General features: G+C 42.0%; 2 protein-coding genes across 5 annotated transcripts; one reads left to right on the forward strand and one right to left on the reverse strand.

Moving 5' to 3' along the window:
- Nucleotides 1-5,313: 5,313 nt before the first annotated feature.
- On the forward strand, nt 5,314-7,602 carry mrpl28 (mitochondrial ribosomal protein L28). 2 transcript variants are annotated; one of them, XM_027032375.2, is made up of 6 exons: nt 5,315-5,478; nt 5,799-6,099; nt 6,387-6,539; nt 6,707-6,841; nt 6,992-7,078; nt 7,380-7,602. In XM_027032375.2, exons 2-6 carry the CDS (start codon nt 5,812-5,814, stop codon nt 7,473-7,475), a joined length of 759 nt encoding a protein of 252 aa, XP_026888176.1. In that variant the 5' UTR covers nt 5,315-5,478; nt 5,799-5,811; the 3' UTR covers nt 7,476-7,602. The 2 variants fall into 2 exon arrangements, with proteins under 2 accessions (XP_026888178.1, XP_026888176.1); XM_027032377.2 differs by lacking the exon at nt 6,707-6,841 and having other exon boundaries at nt 5,314-5,478.
- A 1,196-nt stretch (nt 7,603-8,798) lies between these two features.
- relb (v-rel avian reticuloendotheliosis viral oncogene homolog B) lies at nt 8,799-19,075 on the reverse strand. 3 transcript variants are annotated; one of them, XM_027032380.2, is made up of 11 exons: nt 18,762-19,075; nt 18,321-18,332; nt 17,952-18,109; nt 15,322-15,624; nt 14,384-14,544; nt 13,861-13,952; nt 12,950-13,081; nt 12,744-12,848; nt 12,076-12,291; nt 11,162-11,233; nt 8,799-11,072 (listed from the first exon to the last, which is right to left on the reverse strand). In XM_027032380.2, exons 1-11 carry the CDS (start codon nt 18,808-18,810, stop codon nt 10,594-10,596), a joined length of 1,779 nt encoding a protein of 592 aa, XP_026888181.2. In that variant the 5' UTR covers nt 18,811-19,075; the 3' UTR covers nt 8,799-10,593. The 3 variants fall into 3 exon arrangements, with proteins under 3 accessions (XP_026888181.2, XP_026888183.1, XP_026888182.2); XM_027032382.2 differs by lacking the exons at nt 17,952-18,109; nt 18,321-18,332; nt 18,762-19,075 and adding an exon at nt 16,126-16,470; XM_027032381.2 differs by lacking the exons at nt 17,952-18,109; nt 18,321-18,332; nt 18,762-19,075 and adding an exon at nt 15,979-16,470.
- Between the last annotated feature and the right edge of the window lie 614 nt (nt 19,076-19,689).

Below are 19,689 nucleotides of genomic sequence, written 5' to 3' on the forward strand. Positions count from 1 at the left end.
GAAGGTAAATTAACCAACCACTGTGCAATATTTCATCTCAAATGAGAAAATTAACCACCACGTATGGGTTTTTATTTTTATATTTTACCGTTCTTTTAAAGACATTAATTTTCTCAGCAGTGCCTTGAAGGTTTTGAAGGAGACCCTGCGATGGCAGCTTGAAAGCTTCTGTCTCAGAGACAGCACGCACTGACGTCCACCACTACCAACAGCAGATCTGCAGCTCCAGTATGCCCGACGACCACTTGACCTCATCGGCCACTTTGACCCCATCGACTGTAATAAAAACACCAGTCAAACACTTGCATCAGGCGGTGCTAAAACATGTATTTTGGTGTTTTTAAAGCTCCCCTTTAGGAAATACATGTAAAGATAGTCTCACTGATGAATATTCAAGTCGATGCAGGGGCCGCAAAAGGTGTTTGCCCCACTTAAACCCCCGAGAACATCGTCTTTAATTTGTCTCCTCCTGGCATTAAGAGAGGTGTGTTCACGCTTCACCAACACACGGCCGAGCGTCTGGCGGAGACACTGACTAGTGCGCATGCTCTCTGGCTCAACTCTACCGCGTCAGCGCAAACAACACGGACCATATCGGCCATGTTTGTGGTCTCAAATCTTCACAATAGGACACAGTCAACCGCACATGTTTACGCCTGCATCGGAGGACACACCAGTTCTCCAACACCGTTGATTAACACATTCACTAGATGTCGTGTCAAATGACATTCGTCTCCACTTCTGTGGTAAAGATGCTAACCACCAGATAGGTAGAATGACCGAGTTAACTGTTAAAGTAACCGAGCTAGCTAATTATCTTCTGAGTTATGTTTTGTTGCTGAAATATAAATGAGACATTTACCCCACCAAAAAGATTTTGAAAAATAATACGAACCTCCGGGTAAATAAACTAGGCCGTCACACACTGTAGCTAACCCCAGATTTTCTAATATAAGGTTGTGGCCACTGGGGGGCAGCGGTAGTGTTCAGTTTGAATGTCGAGAAAACGCATATAAAACATTTAAATTACGAAAGAGCTGTTTCGTACAAATCAATCAAAGCACAAATAGGAGCTGTCGTGTAAAGAAAATTGTGTTAGCCAGCCAGCTAACTAGATTTGGAAGGTCGATGTCCATTCACCACTGTGCCACACAGTATCTTCCACTAGGTGTACTAGATCTCTCCAAAATGCCCCAAACCTCTCCAAATGCACGAAAATATATTTTTGTTTGCTTTGCTAGTAGATCGCAACAATGTTCGACAACTTACTAAAAGACAAAATCATCTTAACTTTTATTATCTCAATTACAAAAAGGCTCAAATAAGCTAAAGGTTATGCTGGGGAAATACTGCGATACTTGAAATAAATAGTATGCGCTCTCTTATGCACGTTCATTTAGACTTACGACATTTCCAGCATGACATCGTTTCCATCACAAATGCTTCCTTTTGCTCGTAGTCCATGCTAGAAGCCACTGAACCGCCACTCTCAGCTTCCATCGCAGCACTGCACCCAAACACCTCCACATAAACTTCAGCTAAAGTAAGCCTCTTCCTTTGGTCAAAAGCCTCTCCGTGATGGTCAAAAGTATTGGCGATCAAACGATCCACTAAAACTATCCGTGAATGGATCCGTTTCGCCCAAGAGCGTGTGCGCTACTGCTTACCTGTCTGGGCGCACCAGAGGTCTCCTGTGCTGCGTCTCCCTCTGTGGCGGTGGACGTTTTCAGCTGAGGGAACGACACTTTTGAACCCCTTCCCCCAACACCTAGTTTCTCAGAGGTGTGAACGACTGTCACTCAAAGAAAATGGCTCTTTATGGCCCAATAGCAACCACGGAATACAGAGGACAGCTCCGGCTCTCTATTCATGAAGAATTCTACGTGAAAACGACACTGTGAAAACAGTTGCTCGTTTTAATGTAAAACCTCGCGCCTTGTCTAAGCAGAAATAAGCAGGTAGTGTGGGGAAAATGCAGAAGATAGCCACGCTAAATGTGTCCGTCTGAAACGTGTTTGAAAGCTATACTGCTGCACAGGTCCAAGGCCCAAATACTGTCATATTCTCTCAGGGTAAATATGCATACGGATGACCACACAGACATGTGTGACAGGCATTACATTTTTTTAAAAAAAGTGACGCTTAAAAAAACCCAGCAACAATTTAAAACAACTTACACTTATGACTGAGTACAACTTGAGGGTCTTGCTCAGGGGCCCAACACTGGTAACTTGGCAGCAGTGGGGCTTGAACCAGCGACCTTCTGATTTCTTCTCCAGCACCAAGCACAGGTCATAATTTGATTTGATGCATATTTAGAAATGCTTGTATCATTTCTAATCGTGTTTTATCCTTCCTTTTCTTGTTGAATCTCTGTCTCTCTTTTTTCCTCCAAATAGGCAAATGTGTGCTTGCAGTACAGAGGCAGAGACTGGAGCAACACGTTAGAGATTAGAGAACAGAGGCGGCAGCAGCGATGGCTTTAGTTGATTTCTTTACCAAACGTTTGTAAATTGCAGTAAATGCAAAAAAGGGTGTGTAAGTGTAGTGTAGGAGATTAAAGTGTAGGAGATTTTGACTGAACCATAGTTGAAAGGAGGTGTGTCTTTCTGAGAGATTCAACCAATGGGAGGGGTGTGTGTGAGTGGGTGAGTGAGAGAGAGACAGACCTGAGACTGTACACGTGTGGGGACACAATATGTGCCAGAGTAACCGGGGGAGTGGAGCGGAGATTAAAGACTGGGGTAGTATGTATTCATATGAAAGTCAAACTTTTATATTTATTTAATCATTTGATGTTTTTCTCAATTAAAGAATTGTAAAAAAAAAAAGTCAATAAAGCCAGTGGTTAAGGGATTTATCTTGTAATCAGAAGGTTGACAGTTCAAGCCCCACCACTGCCACCATTGGGTCCCTGAGCAAGACCCTTAACCCTCAGTTGCTCAAGTTATATTCAGTTATAATTGTAAGTTAAAAGTCACTTTGGATAAAAGTGTCAGCTAAATGCCATAAATGTAAAACAATTTTGAGGACCCTCTGTTAGATTAATCATTTTTAATATAACATATATGGAAGGGGAGGGGGTGGGTGATGATTAAAATATGATGTCTGTAATTGAAAAGAATGACATGCATGCACAAACACACACACACACACACACACACACACACACACACACACACACACACACACACACACACACACACACACACACAGTAAAACCACACTAGATTGCTGTCTGTTTGTCCTATATACAGCCTAGTTAGCCATGCCTGATTACATCCCAGTTGTCCCTCGTCCATTTCCTGCTGATGTTTTTTTTTAACTATGCTCAGACTCTTGCTCCTGTGTTTTGCCATTGGCGCAGCATCAGCTTTTAACAAGAGGATTCTGAGCATATCTCACCTGAGCATATCTCACCTGAGCATATCTCACCTGAGCATATTTCATCTGAGCATATCTCACCTGCGCATATCTCACCTGAGCATATCTCACCTGAGCATATCTCACCTGAGCATATTTCATCTGAGCATATTTCATCTGAGCATATCTCACCTGAGCATATCTCACCTGAGCATATCTCACCTGAGCATATTTCATCTGAGCATATCTCCCCCGCTGTGGTCTGAAGCCACAACCTCTTCGAACATTAGCATGCCAAAGTCATCTCCATTAAAACTGGAGATGACTATACTCACTGCTGCCTCCAAGCTGCTTCTTCCCACACAAATGATTTTTGGACACCATGCCCATGTAACGCAGTTGAAGCATTGGTTTGAATTATGAGTAAAATAAGTAAAACTTACCACAAAACAAAATACTAAGTACTATATTTCATCCATATATAGCTCTAGTATAGTGAGAGAGACAGACAAATAGAGACCTCATACTGCAACATTATATAACTACCATCTGGCATTGAATACTCTAGACCTTCATTAAAAGGGTGTGTTTACACTGCCAGGGCAGAAGTACAGACCATGAATGTTATGAGATAGATATGTGTAAAACAGTCAGAGCGAGCCTTGACCCGTGGGTTACCCTAGGCAAAATTTTGTCTGGTATCCTTTGAATCATTCAGTCATCTATCGTTGTGTTTCTCACACACTGCATAGCTTTGTCTTTAAGATTTTCTTTATTTTAGAAACTAAACACAGTATTAAAGAAACTTAAAAAACCAACATCTGTTGAGCAGTGGTAGTTCAGTGGTCAAAGTACTTCCCCAGTAATTGAAATGTTACCAGTTCAACCCTCACTGTTGCCCCTGAGCAAGACCCTTAACCCTCCAATTGTTTTGTCATAATTGTAAGGTTCTTTGGAAAAAAGTGTCAGATAAATGTAAATATTTAATATATCCCTGACCTTGACGTGCATCACTGTCATGAAATAATCAAGGTTATTCACACATCTTGGAGTGGTATTAATGTTGTGACTGACTGGTGTAACATTAGATGCATTGATTAGAGTTACCTATTTGTGCTATGATAAGACAATCTAAATGTTCACTGTCAACTTTTGCAAAGGAAATGATGTTAGCCAAGAAAATAATTATAGATAATAAAAAATAACGTGAAACTATAATTTGAAATTAGATAAGTAGTTGTTATTTCGCTGATTAACATGCACTAAGAAAACGAATCGGCTAAAATTACTTTTAATTACATAAATAGCCACTTTAGTTACACCAATAACATTCTTTGTGACAGAATGTTACTGATAACAATTTATATTTTTAGTTTGTTCATATGGTATCAGAAAGGTTACAACCACGCTACACCTAATACCATAGAAGCAATCTTGAAATAAAGACTCTTAATAATATGTCATGAAATATCTTCTAGAAATATCTGATAGGCTAGAGTTTTAACACAAACATTCCAGTGTTTTACATCGAACAGACATGACACTTGAGAGAGGTTTGGAAAATATAGCTGACGAGGACAGTTCCGAAATGGAGAGCGCTATGAAGTAAGTTTTCAAGTTCTGAATGGAACCCAAGCGGTGGAAATTACATGGTGAGCAGGTTTTCAGCTTCTGCATGAAAGTGTTTTGTTGAGTAAACGTGCGCATTCAGCGTTGATAAATGCATTCGAGTTAATTAGCTGTGCGTGCAAATTCCCGTGTAAAACAATTATCTTTGCTTCTCTATTTTGACACAAAATGAATATCATAAACTGTACTCGAGATCCAGCTGCAAGTGTTTATTAAAGATGGGTGTGACTTCCCCCACCGGATGAGCAGAGAAAATGAATCAATCACCGCTTTAACAGTTTCCAGAGCGAATCAGCGGAGCGCGTCTTCGCCTACGTCACCGGACATGGCGGAGAGTGTCCTTGAGTGACACGTGTGTTGCAAGATAATCGGAGTCCTCAGAGCTAGCTAAGATAGCTAGGTTAGCTACCTGATGGAAATGGTTTATGTAGCTGACTAGTTAACGTTAGCTCAGCCAACATTAAAACGTCGGTTACGTTTAATCAGGTACGTTTATTAAAGAACATAATCGTTGGTAGATACATTGCATAATTTCTTCAAAATGAGCAAGCTAGCTTCACTCGTTAACGCGAGCTATCTCATTGGCTAGCCACGATCAGCCTGGCCGTCAAGGATTGTTTACATGAGTAATACGCTATTATCTAGCTAAGAATATGACAAGAAGAAACCTAAGTCTAAGATGTGTGGTTTGGACAGACACTGTTATGTGCGTTTCCATTATTATAGTTTGAACAGCACCGTTTAGCTATATACCTTCTTAGCCACCAAGCTAAATAGTTTCTTTGTCAATATCTTGCGTCCACCAGCTCAAAAAACAGGATGCCTTTACACAAGTACCCGCCACGACTTTGGGACGCCCTGAAGTTAAAAAAAGGCATCTTCGCACGTCTGCCTCAGCACTACCTCAAAGCCTTGCAGAACACGCCCCCTCCGACGCCCGTGCACTGGAAACCTCTGGGCGTGAAATACAGGGCTAACCCCAAAACGGGCCACCGAGAGCGGGTTCAGGACATTCCTATTCCAGTGTACTATCCGCCGGAGTCGCAGGATGGACTCTGGGGAGGGGAAGGGTGGATACGCGGATACAGATACGCCAATAATGATAAGGTGGGTTACTGCGAAGGCAACGGACTTACAGGGTTGAGCTTGAATAGGAAGATTGAAACGCTTAAGTCTTGGACTGCCACAGCATAGCACATCATTTGTTGTTTCTCTGTTCTAACTGATTTTTTTGTTTCACAAACATTTATAGAATTAGTTGAATTCCATTGTGCTAAATGAGTGAAAATACCAAACCGCATTGTGGAAAAGTTAGCCAGTGTGTATTCAGAATGTCCAGTTGTGTGCAGTTCCCTAAAAATCGGTACATGCTCCTAATTTCTGTTGGTCTAAAGATGTCTACAAGGGTAAAGAAGACTTGGAAGCCTCAGCTTTTCAAGAGAGAGCTGTACAGTGAAATCCTTGACCAAAAGTTCAGCGTCACAGTCACAGCTCGTGCGCTGGATCTTATCGATGCCGCTTATGGCTTTGACTTCTATATTCTCAAGGTAATGACTGTTTTCTGGCATTAATGCTCTGACAGGTACAGATCATGAAACAGTCTGATCAGAATGCACCAGAGGTGTCTCAGGGCAGCGAGTGTAAAGTCATGTTCTGCTTGCTTGCTTGCTTGCTAAACTAATTTTTCTGCATGTTGTGTGTGTTTGGGGCTCAGACTCCAAAGCAGGACTTGAACTCTAAATTTGGGATGGAACTCAAGCAAGCCATGCTTCTCCGGTTAGCGCGGAAAGACTTGCAGCTCCATCCCGATGATCCCGCTCGAAGGGAGAAGATTTACAATAAGTACAAAGTACATACAGTCTATGGTCACTGTGAAGCTTCGTCATTGGTTTATTGATTTAAAATAAGAATGGGTTTTGGCGTGTAATATGAATGGACACGAACCACTGTCCTGTGGGTGTGGCTGACCTCTTTGGGCTTCTGTGTTGTGGTGAGCCAGCAGTTTGAGATCCCAGAGGAGGAGGCAGAGTGGATGGGGCTGAGCCTAGAGGAGGCAGTGGAGAAACAGAGACTGCTGGAGCGTAAGGTGATGGACGCGCACACGCAGTCGGACACGATACCAAGCACAAGGGCTTCAGTGCTCATGTCTACTGAGATACACTGGCCACTTGAACATAATGTCTCTGTTCCTTGCAAGCTGTGACAATTATCTGTCCAGTCAGTTCATTCACCTCCCCAACACTAATAACCAAGTCCAGAAAATCAGAATAAATCCACAGAGGGCAAATCTCCAGGTGTCTCCTGTGCTGAGTACAGTTTGAGGTGCATCCCATCCAGTGGAGGTTTTTGGTAATGATTTCCCTCATTTAACCTGTTTGTTGATGCAGGATCCTGAGCCCCTGTACCAGAGATGCGTGGACAGCCTGGTGAGAGAGCTGGCCATCCAGAAACTGACTGAGCCTCAGCTTGTGAAGAAGGACTGATGGCTCAGAGCAGAATTTCAGCTTGTTTGTACAGAAATGCACTTACAATGTATGGGATGACCTGTAAATATCTAATGATTTCCACACAAACAATAAAATCCTTCACAGGTTTAAGGTTTGCACTCAATATTTTGCGGCTGTTTTATTCGTAGAGATCATGACTGATCAAGTACTTTGTTGGCTAGTTTACAATGTCCCTGACCACCAGCAGATGGCAGCGGTTCATATGTATGGCTTCACAGCAAGTGAAGCTGCTGTCTTAGCAAGCCTGTGCTAAACCTAACAAACATATTCATCTCACCCTTCCAGTGGGTGGTCATGTCTCTTTTTTCCCCACTTACACTCAGGCCTTCTACCAGAGGCCTGTGAGTTGGAGGGTGCAGTATTTTCACTGGATTTTCCTAGGATTGCACTCTTCCAGACTGGGATTGGTGTCATTCCTGGGATCTGTTGGAGCCACTCCTCCCAGCATAGGGCTCACAGCCCCAAGTGCCGCTGTCACCATTGGGACAACCATGGGTCCCTGGTATTTTGGACATTTCCATCACTTGAGACTCCCACATCTATTGCCACTGGCATTTTCTGCATGTTATGGTATGTTCCATTTGAACTGGGAAATTGGAAATTCTGAATTCCCAGTCAGAATTTTCAAAAAGTAGGAAATCCAAAAAGTTGGATTTCCTACTTTGGAAGCTGGGAGAGCCTTACCAACTTTAGAATCCACAATGGTTACCAAATGCATCAACAGAAGAAAAAGTTGTATTATAGTTTTCTAGCCCTTTTGTTTTTCTCATTGTCAGTCACACACAGATATGTTCAGCTAATCTCTCGGTAATCAGAAGGTTGCCAGTTCCAAGTCCCACCTCTGCCAAGTTGCCACTGTTGGGGCCACTGAGCAAGACCCTTAACCCTCAGTTACTCAAGTTTTGTTCTGTCATAATTCGCTTTGGATAAAAGCATCAGCTAAATGCCAAATATGTAAATTATATTGTTCAGAAGTTCTAGGCAAGCACAATAAAGGGTTCCACGTTTGTTTACCAAATGTGTCACTCAAACACTAAATGTAAGTGGGACATCATTCCAAGCTCTGTCTCCTGAGGTACAGGGAGCATAGTGTTCTCTACTATCATGATTTCTGGTGATTTGCCACTACTTTTATTCTATTCTATTAATTATTCTATTAAAATCTATTAAAATTCTCTTGATTAAATCCAGTCTTCAGTAAATAAGTAACAACTGGTCTGTTACATGGAGGTGACGAATGCAGAGCTCACAATTACTGACAAAATGGATTAATTAAATTCAAGCAGCTTTTCTGTGAAGTAAAGATACTAGCATATTCTTTATTTTCACACTGATATGAACAGAGAAATGATCATCAGAATCTGCCCTGTTGGAATACCAAATGCTGTATGCTTGCCACAGTTTAAACTGAAGTTAACCAATGGTGGAGTTTCCCACTGGCTTTAGGCCAAGTTTCACCTCCGAACTAGACAAAGGCATGGTTGAATTGCTGCAACAATTCCTGTCCACCAATCCTAATAGAGGCGGAAGCGCGCTGAACCTTGTACCCATAGCTAATGTTTCACTGTGACTTTATCCATACATGGGTCATGTAATATTTATAAAGAATTAAAATGTGTAGGAATCCTCTTATTGACATAATTGTGTTTGAATTGACCATTAAGTGCTTGGCAAATAAAAAAATTCCTGATCTCTATCTATATATAAACCACAATCTAAAACAAACAATTAAAAAACTTTTTTTTTTAAGAGAAAAATAAATATGATTAAACTCAAGTTTAAAAGAAATGTCATCTGTAGTAACTGGTATAACTGGCTGGTTGGCAAAGGGCTGGTGGAATGTGTGTGGATAGCCTCCACATCACGACCAGTAGAGCCACACTGTCTAAATTAAGCACAAAGATGAGATCATTTTCTTCTGTCTTATGGTGGTAGAATCTGTGGGTGGGAAAGGGAGAAAACCAGGGCTGAAAACTGAGGAAAAAAAAACTGATTCAGTGCTTACGCAATGGAAATATCAAAGCCTTTTGACCAAGCATGTCTATAGCTGGAGCGTAATGAAATCTATTGTGCAACACGTGGTATTTTCCTCATTCTGCAATGTGTAAAATTCAAATTAAATGGAGCAACAAACCAAGCTTTTAATAGAAGACACATGTAAGCATATCCTTAAATTTTTTTCCCCCAAGAAGAAAAGTGGTTTCTTTTAAGCCCACTATGCATTCTCTAGAAGCAGCGTTACAGATGGAGGTGGGTACTATAGGAGCCAGTTAAGAATTCACACTACATGGTTGCTCATCTGTCACATTCTAAACATTCTCAATATGCGTTTACAAAATATACACTTCAGACCTGAGACGGAACTTGAAAAGGCCTGGTATTTACTTCACAGGTGGTTAAAGTATATAATTAAGTCCTAAAATATTAATTCTTTAAAAACAATGCATATTAATTAATGCCATCACTTATTCTTATGTGGCAAAGCTGTTCTGATGGAAAAGTTAATCTAAAGCAAATTCTATGAGAAGCAACTGCTGTTCATTGCACACACAGAATACATCACTATATGGGTCAATGCTTCGAAGCCTATACAGTTTGCAAATCAGTCCTGTGTCCTGTTTCATAAGTCCAGAAGGAGTTTTCCGGCATGGTCCGTCGGTTGCCTTTCCTTAGTGCATGAATGCCTAACGGGTACAAGCTGCTGCCAGGTCCTCAGGGGTGTAGACGGCACATCACACAAGTCCTGCCTGCTACTGACCAACACTGAGCTAATGCTGACCAGATCTGCTGGTACACTTCCAAAACCTGGACAAACGGCATGGCCAGAGGAGAAAGCACTCATACACACCTACACGCACATACCATGGCACTCCGGAGGACAAAGTGGTTCATCCAAATGGGATTTCATTCATTCCATGTTCTTTTTGGAAGTCTTCAGGGTTTACATGGGGCATCTAGTGTAGACTTAAACATGCATGCATGCATGCATGCGTCTGTGTTCATATCCTGCAGTTCTGGTAGGGTCCCCCCACAGTCCTGATTTCCACCACTGAAAAACAAGGTCTGGTACTCTTCTGGGTGTCTGTGGAAGCCTTCAAGAGTCTTCATCGTTTTCCATCTTAACCTGACTTATGTATATGCCCTGCAAGTCGTGGGGCAGGGTCTCACGGTCTGAGCCGGAGCCCTGGCTCACCATCTGGCTGAAGTGTGCATCAGTGAAGGAGGCCAGGTTCAGCGGAGGCTGGCCCACCTCTGGGATGTTCAGGTTGGCGTCTGTACCCTCTACCAAAATATTTGAGTTGGGATCCTGGCTGTTCAAAAGCTGGAGGAAGTTCTGGGCACCCAGACACTCGGTAATGCTGAAGAGGATGTTGTCCATAGTGTCCGGGTCCAAACTGACACAGCCATCCTCTTGCTTGAGGTCATCTTCCCCATAATGGATCTCATCTAGGGTCTGAAGCAGCTTGTTCTCCTCCTGGAGAGCAGGGGGTGCTGATGGGATGCCACAGTCCAGAGGGGCGAAGCAGAATGGATCAAACTGGTGAGACGGATCTGGTTTGTTGATCATCGTGTCTGGAGCAGAATGAAAAATGAAACCTAAGTAGGACTGTTTGGGAAACCAAATAAACAATCAAGTTTGCTCATGCGCTGAAATCCCCTACCTGGGTGGGTGAGGCACTCCTCGCTGAACTTGTCTGATTTTATTTTCCTTTTACGGTTGACTTCATACGGATCTGCAAATCAAATATCACAGGAGAAAAAACAAACTTTCAGTGCCAGGTTACGAAGCTCAAATGTCACATGGATGACGTTCCTGTGCTTCTTCCTCTTAACTGCGTAACTGTCAAACATTGCCATTCAGCACCTGGTTGGCCCCTGTGAGGTTTTTCTCCTGGCTACTTAATTTCAGACACTGTTTTGTGAAAACACATGCAGTGTTGTTACTGGCAGCCTACAGAACTTCGCCTAGGACAGGGGACACCCCCCCACCTGCTTCCCCAGACACAGCACAGATAGAGAAACCCATTAAAGAAAGGCATGTGTGTACAAAAATGGGTAAGTGACTAATGAATGTTAAGGAAACAGTGCTGTGGCAGGGAAACAGTAGGCACCCCAGCCTTGCTTTCACTGTGAATATTTAAAGCCGCAATTCAAGGGCCGCTAGTGAAGGGAGATGACGACCAGTGCCTCTCACTAATAAAAAATTAAGTAAATAATAAATAAGTAATCTTAGTCACTTTCAGGTTCAAGTCTTTTTCATAAGATGCTCCTCCATACTCAGATTTAACTCAAAGGCAGTTGAGTAACTAGACTACTCGGTATTACACCACCAAAACCATATTAACGGTCAATGAAAGTGAACCAAAGCTACACTGGGGACATGAATGGAAATAAATATTCTGAAAGTGAAAGTGGTTATTTAAAGGTTGGGCGTAACCATGGATTGTAAAGGTGAGCCCTCTGGTTGTGGACAGTGTTTTCATTCTTAATCCTCACACAGTGCCTTTGCCCACACTCACAGTGCCCACGTTAAAGGTGCCACCAGGAACAGGGCCCAGGTGGAGAAGGTGCCCACCTGGGTTATGTGGCAGGTAGGTGAACCTCACTGGCTCGCTGTACATGCGGTCAGAAATGCGACGAAGGCTGACGTTCACCTCCACCTCCCCGGAAACGTCCTGCTCCTGGTATGGCGGCGTCTTGAACACGATGGCGATCTGCCGGTGGACATCTGTGTGTGCAAACTCGGCCTTGGCCTCCCAGTCGTCGAGGCTGAAAATGATCTCGATGTCGTCTGTGGTAGGCCGCCATATGTGGCATCAAACACACACACACGTACATGTGTTTGCAAGTAAAGCAATTCAGCAAGAAAAAAGCCAGTTCTACAATGCTGCAGTTGGGGATGGGATGGTTGCTTTTGTTAAAGATTACTGAAACACTCACAATCTACAAAATTAAAACGACTTATTCCTTTAAAGATTACCTACTTTTGTATTCTGAATACGTAATCCAAGTACAAACATTCTGTTCCTCCCTAATCTTAAATACAGTACTGTAATTATTTTATAACAAGAACATTTTATTGTAACATCATTAATGAGACAATACAGAGACCCAGGCTTTCATGGAATTCCTATGTGTGAGCTGTACATTTGTTTGCTGGTGTGGGAGTAAATGTTTGTGAGTGTGAAAGGAGTACATGTGCTGGAGTACATATTGGTTTGTGAGCTTGGAAGTTGTGTTCACCTTTTTGCACCTTGTCACAGAGCATATAGACCTCAGTCTTTCCTGTACAGGGACCGCGGACAACGTTTAGCCTGTTGATCTTCAGCTCTGCAGTCGTAGTGGCTTCTGCTCACACACACAGAGAAAGGCAGAGCGAGCGTCTTAGTATTAGAGCTGATATCTGTTCCTATGCAGTACATGTGTGTAGTGACATGGTGGGTTCTTACTCTTGTCGTAGATGGGGTTGGACACGAGGGGGCTGAGGTGGACCTTTTCCCCATCATCTCTCTCCAGCTCGCACTGGAAACACAGACGCACCACATTCATGTCCATGTCTTCAATGCTCTTTGAGTGACCAGCTGCCCAGAGAGAGAGACAGACAGACTGAACAAACACGTATCACAGAACTAAATTTCATGGCGGACTTCCTAGTGCAGTTGCATAGTCTGCATGTATGGTTACAATACCCTACAGTTTACACTACACTAGTTTACAATAAACTAGTTACACTACACTACAGTTGCACTAGTTAGACTACACTAGTTACACTACACTTTACACTACAGTAGTTACACTACAGTATAAACTTGAAACTACAGTATACAGTACAGTTACACTACACGACTTTACAGTACAGTTACACTACACTACAGTATACAGTACAATTACACTACAGTTTACACTACACTACACAGTGCAGTTACACTACAGTTTACACTACACTTTACAGTACAGTTACATTAGTTACACTACACTACAGTTTACAGTACAGTTACACTACAGTTTACACTACACTACAGTATACAGTGCAGTTTCAAGTTTGGTTTATTTGTCACATACATACTCATACACAGTATAACTCGTAGTGAAATGGTTTGTTACACTACAGTTTACACTACACTTTACAGTACAGTTACACTACAGTTTACAGTAGTTACACCTACCCTACAGTTTACAGTAGTTACACTACAGTTTACACTACACTATAGTTTACAGTAGTTACACTACACTACAGTATACAGTGCAGTTACACTAGTTTACACTACACTACAGTTTACAGTACAGTTACACTACACTTTACAGTAGTTACAATACAGTTTACAGTAGAATAAGATGCATGAGATGGTTTGCATCTTACTGTTGAATGGATCAATATTTTTATTCCTCCTTTTCTTCAGTGAGGCGTCCAATTCCTTCCTCCGAACACACTGAATGCCTAAATTAACAAAACTAAAAAAAACAAGTTTTGCTTTGGAACTGTTCAAATAATTCAAGTCTGCTTTGAAGAAAGAGCCACCCAGTACACTACATTGTGTCTCTCAGTCCTCTCCCAATTAAACCACAAATACTGGAGTGTTATGTCGAGTGCACACACACTTCACTCATGACTCAAAACGTCCCTCTCAACCCTGTACTATAAGCATTTATAACAGCTCAAAAGCCACTGAAGGTATTCAGGTGACAGGAAGCACCTCAGTACAAAGATGAATTTTTTTATAACAATATAAAAATTCTAAAGTGATAAAAATTAAACCTACCCTCGATATAAAAATTTGACAGCAAAAATCTAAAAGAAAGTCTGTTCAGAACTTGAAAAGAAAACAATAGAACCTTGCCAAAAGTAGCAATTCAGCAACAATATAGTGAACTGTTTCTTATACCTGTGGCGGCGTGTCATGTGGGGGTTGAAACAGATGACACAGATGCCATCAGAACAGTCTTTTCCAACCAGGCAGTGTGGGTGTGGGCGATAAGGGATGTCCTTGGTCACCAGAGACACTGTAACTGTTACCGTTTTGATCCCCTCAATTGGCCCTTGGAGCTGCGACCAAAAGCGAAGATACAGGCTTATGAGTTCTTCTAGGATTGTTTCAAATGAATGCTATAATACTCTGGTCCTAAAAGTCATACAGGGGTATTTATGCCACCAAAGTGGAAAATGTAACTGTCTACTCTGTGAATGGTAATTTCCTCTTTCAGACCACATCAACAACACACCTTTCGTGACTTTCATTTTTGGAACCCCAGGTCAGTGCTCACATAGCAACACCAACCCCTCTAACCATAACAGGGGACCTCCCCGGCCCCCTCTTTAACTTGGGGTAGCCGGTACATTCCAGACACGGTTACAAAAGGACCACAACACTTACACTTTTATTGCTTGTGTAAAATTCAAATGCAGGTTCTTGTTCAAACAGCAAAGCGGCCCACATGTATGTGGACGTGAACCAAAGGGGCCGGTGTGGTCATAAGGAAGAGCTAATTCACAGATGGCCTGTTTCTATAGCTGGAGAACAAATGCTAATAAAACTGAATTGCTTCAGTTTTAAAAGTCAGATCATGAATCAAAAAGTCAGATCATGAATCAAAATCAATTTGTCCTGAATTAGTAAATTTACATATGAAATAAAAACAGTTAAGGTTACAATTCCAGGCTCACAGACCACATAATATAAATAAGTAAACAGCAATAAATACAATAAAAAAACCCAAACAAACATAACCCTCCCTACACAAACGCTCACATGTGCATGTTCACACAAAGGCAGCACCCCCACACAGCTGGCCCTCAGGAAGGCGCCGTCTGGGCCGGACCCACCTCAATGGCAGGCAGGGTCTTGCTGACATCGGTGCTGGAGGCTCCCAGGATGCTGCCAGCAGAGCGCCCCTCGCACTCGTAGCGGAAGCGCATGCCACGCTCCTTGGGCTGCTCCACCACCACCAGCTCTGGCTTCTCCAGGAGCTGCTCCAGCTGTTCCATGGCTGTCTGCTCAGGACGCTGGCACCGACCTGACCCCGCCAGGCCCCGCCGCTGCCCCGCGGCCTTGGAGCTGCGTATGGGAGGCACCGCCGACATGATACCGCCACCAGCAGAGGGCACTGCACCAAATACGTTGGGAGGCTGGGGAGGGAGAGAGAGAGAGTGGTAGGGGGAGAGAGGGGGATAGAGAGACAGAGAGAGAGAGAGAGAGAGAGAGAGAGAGAGAGAGAGAGAGAGAGAGAGAGAGAGAGAGAGGGAGAGAGAGAGAGAGAGGGGGAGAGAGAGAGAGAGAGAGAAGTTCAGGATAACTTCTGGATTTTCAAAAACAATTTAAAATGAAGACAAAGCAGCATAAATCCGAAATACATACAATTATTGTATATCATTGTATATTGTATATCTACTAGTATTTAATCTGGGATAGCCTAGCATTCTCATTGCATTAAATCTCCATTTAGGCTAAACCACTTTAACAAAAATGCTGTTCTCACTTACTAAAAACAAAAACCCTCTTGGATGCATTTTTTTTTCCTCAGCATTAAAAACACTACTCTAGTACATTTATTTCTGACATGGTTCCAAGTCTGTGTCTTAGGTAACTTAGTCTAATAGCCAACAGCAATCATTTTGGCCCTGACATACTTAGCAGGATTCTTGTAGTTCCGATAAGCAAAACAAAACAAATCATACAGAGGTTATCATTGGTTAGTTTTCACCCAAAATAACGTTCTTAAGAAACGGCTAAACACGGAAACAGAAGGGGAGGGGCGGTAGAGGAAAATAAACAGCTGGCTAACGGCCTGTTTGGCTAACGCTGTGAAGTCACAAATCGGAGCGGAGAAGGATGAAAAGTCAAGCAACACGAAAAGCAGTAGCCGTTCATAAGCGGGCAGCTAAGAGAACAGCAGAGCAGCGAGCGACGGAGAGCGCCTCGGACTTGATGAGGAAGGACGCGGAACGGCCGCACAAAGAAGCGGAGCATGGTGAAGAAACAGGAAACCAGCGCAAAAGACCCGTCAGCCAATGGGAGCGGAGAGGGGCGGGGCTTTGGCGTGCACGTCCCCGGAGAGGCGCGCAAGAGGGCAGAGATCACCGACTGAAACCATGCATCAGGTTTCTTACAGCTCTGGCTTCCAACGGTCTTGTCAAAAAATCATCTCTAAACGAAAGTGTGCAAGTAAGGTTATAATATTTGATTGCAAACATTCCATTCTATACCCCTCCACCACATCTCAGACTGCAGCCTCGAGCTAACCAAAGGTTTTAAGTTCCTGTTTTTGTTTGTTTTTAATTACACTGCAATAAAGCCTTAATAAAAGATTTGGTTACCAAAAGTAACCAAATAGGAGAGGATTAATGAAAATATAAAACTGAAATAATAAAAACTGTGGAAAGTAGGGCTGGGTAATATGTCTCATTTTTCAAAGATTCAATATATTTAAGAATCAGTATGAAATAATCAGTATTGTAGTGTGGAGATAATGGACTCCAAGGTATGAATGAGTAAAACCCTGAGAAAACAGGTGAAAAGAAAAAGAGAAAGAGAAAGAGAGAGAGAAAGTGTCCTAGTCAATGCTGACAGAGACAAATAATGTTACTCAAATCAGTATCTATCTATGAAATGATTTCAGTATAAATAAATAAATGCACAAATCTAAAAATAAGTTAAATGAAAAAAAAATAATTTGGTCATGAAAAAAGCATAATTAAATTAATGTTTTTAATTTATTTCTACATTTTCATACATCAGGTTTTATTTAGGCGATTTTAGCATTTCTACATTTATTTATTCATAATTTATTGTATTATTATTTATGTACTTCCACAGATTTTCATTTTTTAAAAATATATTCCTGTGTCTGTATGTGGATAAGGTAGGCGGGCCTAACCTCAGTCTAAAGCAGGATTGGTTAAAGAAGTGGGATCGGTTCAGCTGCACTAGTAAAGCCGTGGCAGCATTCTGGTACACTGGAGCTCTGCTGCCCTTAGCTACCTACAAGCCACTTAGCTAAGCTGTGCATTCATTCATTTTATGAGGTTCTGTGTTACTGTGTTTGAGTGAGACAACAGAAGAATAATTAGCTGAAATGACAACCTAACAGATGAGGTTATACATCAACATGTACTGTATTGTTGGCTAAAACAATACAGCCAGAAAATAATAATATTGGTTTGTTTTTTTTTACCATACATTAGATAGATAGATAGATAGATAGATAGATAGATAGATAGATAGATAGATAGATAGATAGATAGATAGATAGATAGAGTTTGTAGAGGAACAGAATTTCAGACTTTTTTCTAATATTTTATAACCTTCTAAACTTATTGTGAAAACACATGTAAAATCTTGGACCCTGTATGGAAAACCTAACTGGCAGTATATGACGTTGAGCATCAATCATTAAGACATTGTAAGGACAGTTGAATACAGTACTTCAGATGAACACAGTGGTAGTGCTGCTCACCTGGGGGCCGGTTCCCCTAGAGATGAGCACTGGACCACTGTGTCTGCCCACAGGTGGGGTGGCAGGAGGTTGCATGTTGGAATCCACAGGAGGAGCTGGAGGACCTGGAAGCCTTAACTCCTTCGCTGCGTTTTCCACAAGGAATTCACTTATAATGTCTGAAATCAACAACAAAATCGGCTGTAAATACAGTTTGGGTTATCAAAACTAACATGAACATGACAACCATATTGCAAGCCACACACACACACACACACTCACACATACATACATATATATATATATATATATATATATATATATACATACATATATATATATATATATATATATATATATATATATATATATTGTGATGAGCATACTCACCAAGCTCGAGCTCTGTGGGTAAAGAACACAAGAACCACAGATTAATTACATCCAAGCATATATGCCAATAAAGTGAAACTGAAAGTACTGCAGAGATGCTATTGATGATACTATATCCAAACACATCTTCATTCCACTAGGAATTTTTTTTTATGAACCATAAAAATATGATTTATAACTTGGGCAAATCTTTGTCGTAAAATGACGTTCTCTGAACTTCCAGCACTGACCCGTTTATAAGTGCGGTTTCGTGATTTTCTCCGATATGACTTGTAGGCCTAGCGGGAGCTTATCTTTATCGATACTAGGAAAAAACAACTTGCGAGTCCCCGTAACTATCGCACTAACGCCGTGTTTGCATGCTGCATTTCGAGGCCTAGATCATTAAAGTCGAACCAGAGCGCCTCGGCGATTAAACTGAAAAAGAAATGCGTGTCTTACCTCTCGTGGAGCCGGTGCCGTTATGTAGAGGTCCGTTCATAATTTTCATGGCAGACAGGAGGAATGGTGGAAATGCTGCTTTTCGTTGCGGCTGCGTCTAAAACTCCTCTGACGGCGTCAGGCGCTAGTCATTTCCGGGTGTTTGTCCGGTGGCTTCTTAAGCGATGTGAAACATACAGATGAACGACGGCGAGATAAATCCACTTCTGTTTAACACTCCCCGTGTGCCGCAGGGTTTATACTCGCTTGGTTTCACTTTAAAACGATTAAACTGGACCGGCTGGAAATCCCCATACGTCACTGTTGGGGAAAGCCCCAAACCGTTGCCGCGTCCACGCGCGCTCAGGGACAGGTGAGTTTATAGTGCGCGCGGGGTCCGACTCAGAAACGTGGGACGAGAAGAATAAACCCATACGATCGTCACATTTGATCGTGAAATAAAAAGAAGGGATGAAAGCCCTTGCTTATTAGCTGTTCAAATGGTTTACATAGATGTGTGCTTAAGATGACATTCTTGTAGTTTTATTGTATTTTACTTACTGAGTGGACTGTAAACCGTTTTTTTTACAAAGGTACTTCTCTACAAACAGCTTAGTGTCGTTACATAAAATAGTGCTTTGCATTTATGTTATATAGCCTTATTCCTAAATAAGGTAATTGGTCGATAGGTTAACGTATTATATTAGAGCACTGTCGTTGACAAATCTGTCAAAATGTGTGTGACAGGATGACATCTCTCCCGCATGTTGCATGGCTTTGTTTGTAGCTGGCAAGAATATTCCGACTGCACTATAACAACACAATAGCTCCAGCTATAAGGACAAGGATGATAAACATTTTCCACGTTGCCGTAAGTAAGTCATATGACGCGCACAAACGTGGTCACGTGTCCTCGTCCTCAGCGAGGCAAATCCAAAATGTTTGAAAC

The sequence above is a fragment of the Electrophorus electricus genome, chromosome 15, assembly GCF_013358815.1.
Source record: "Electrophorus electricus isolate fEleEle1 chromosome 15, fEleEle1.pri, whole genome shotgun sequence".
NCBI lineage: Eukaryota > Metazoa > Chordata > Actinopteri > Gymnotiformes > Gymnotidae > Electrophorus > Electrophorus electricus.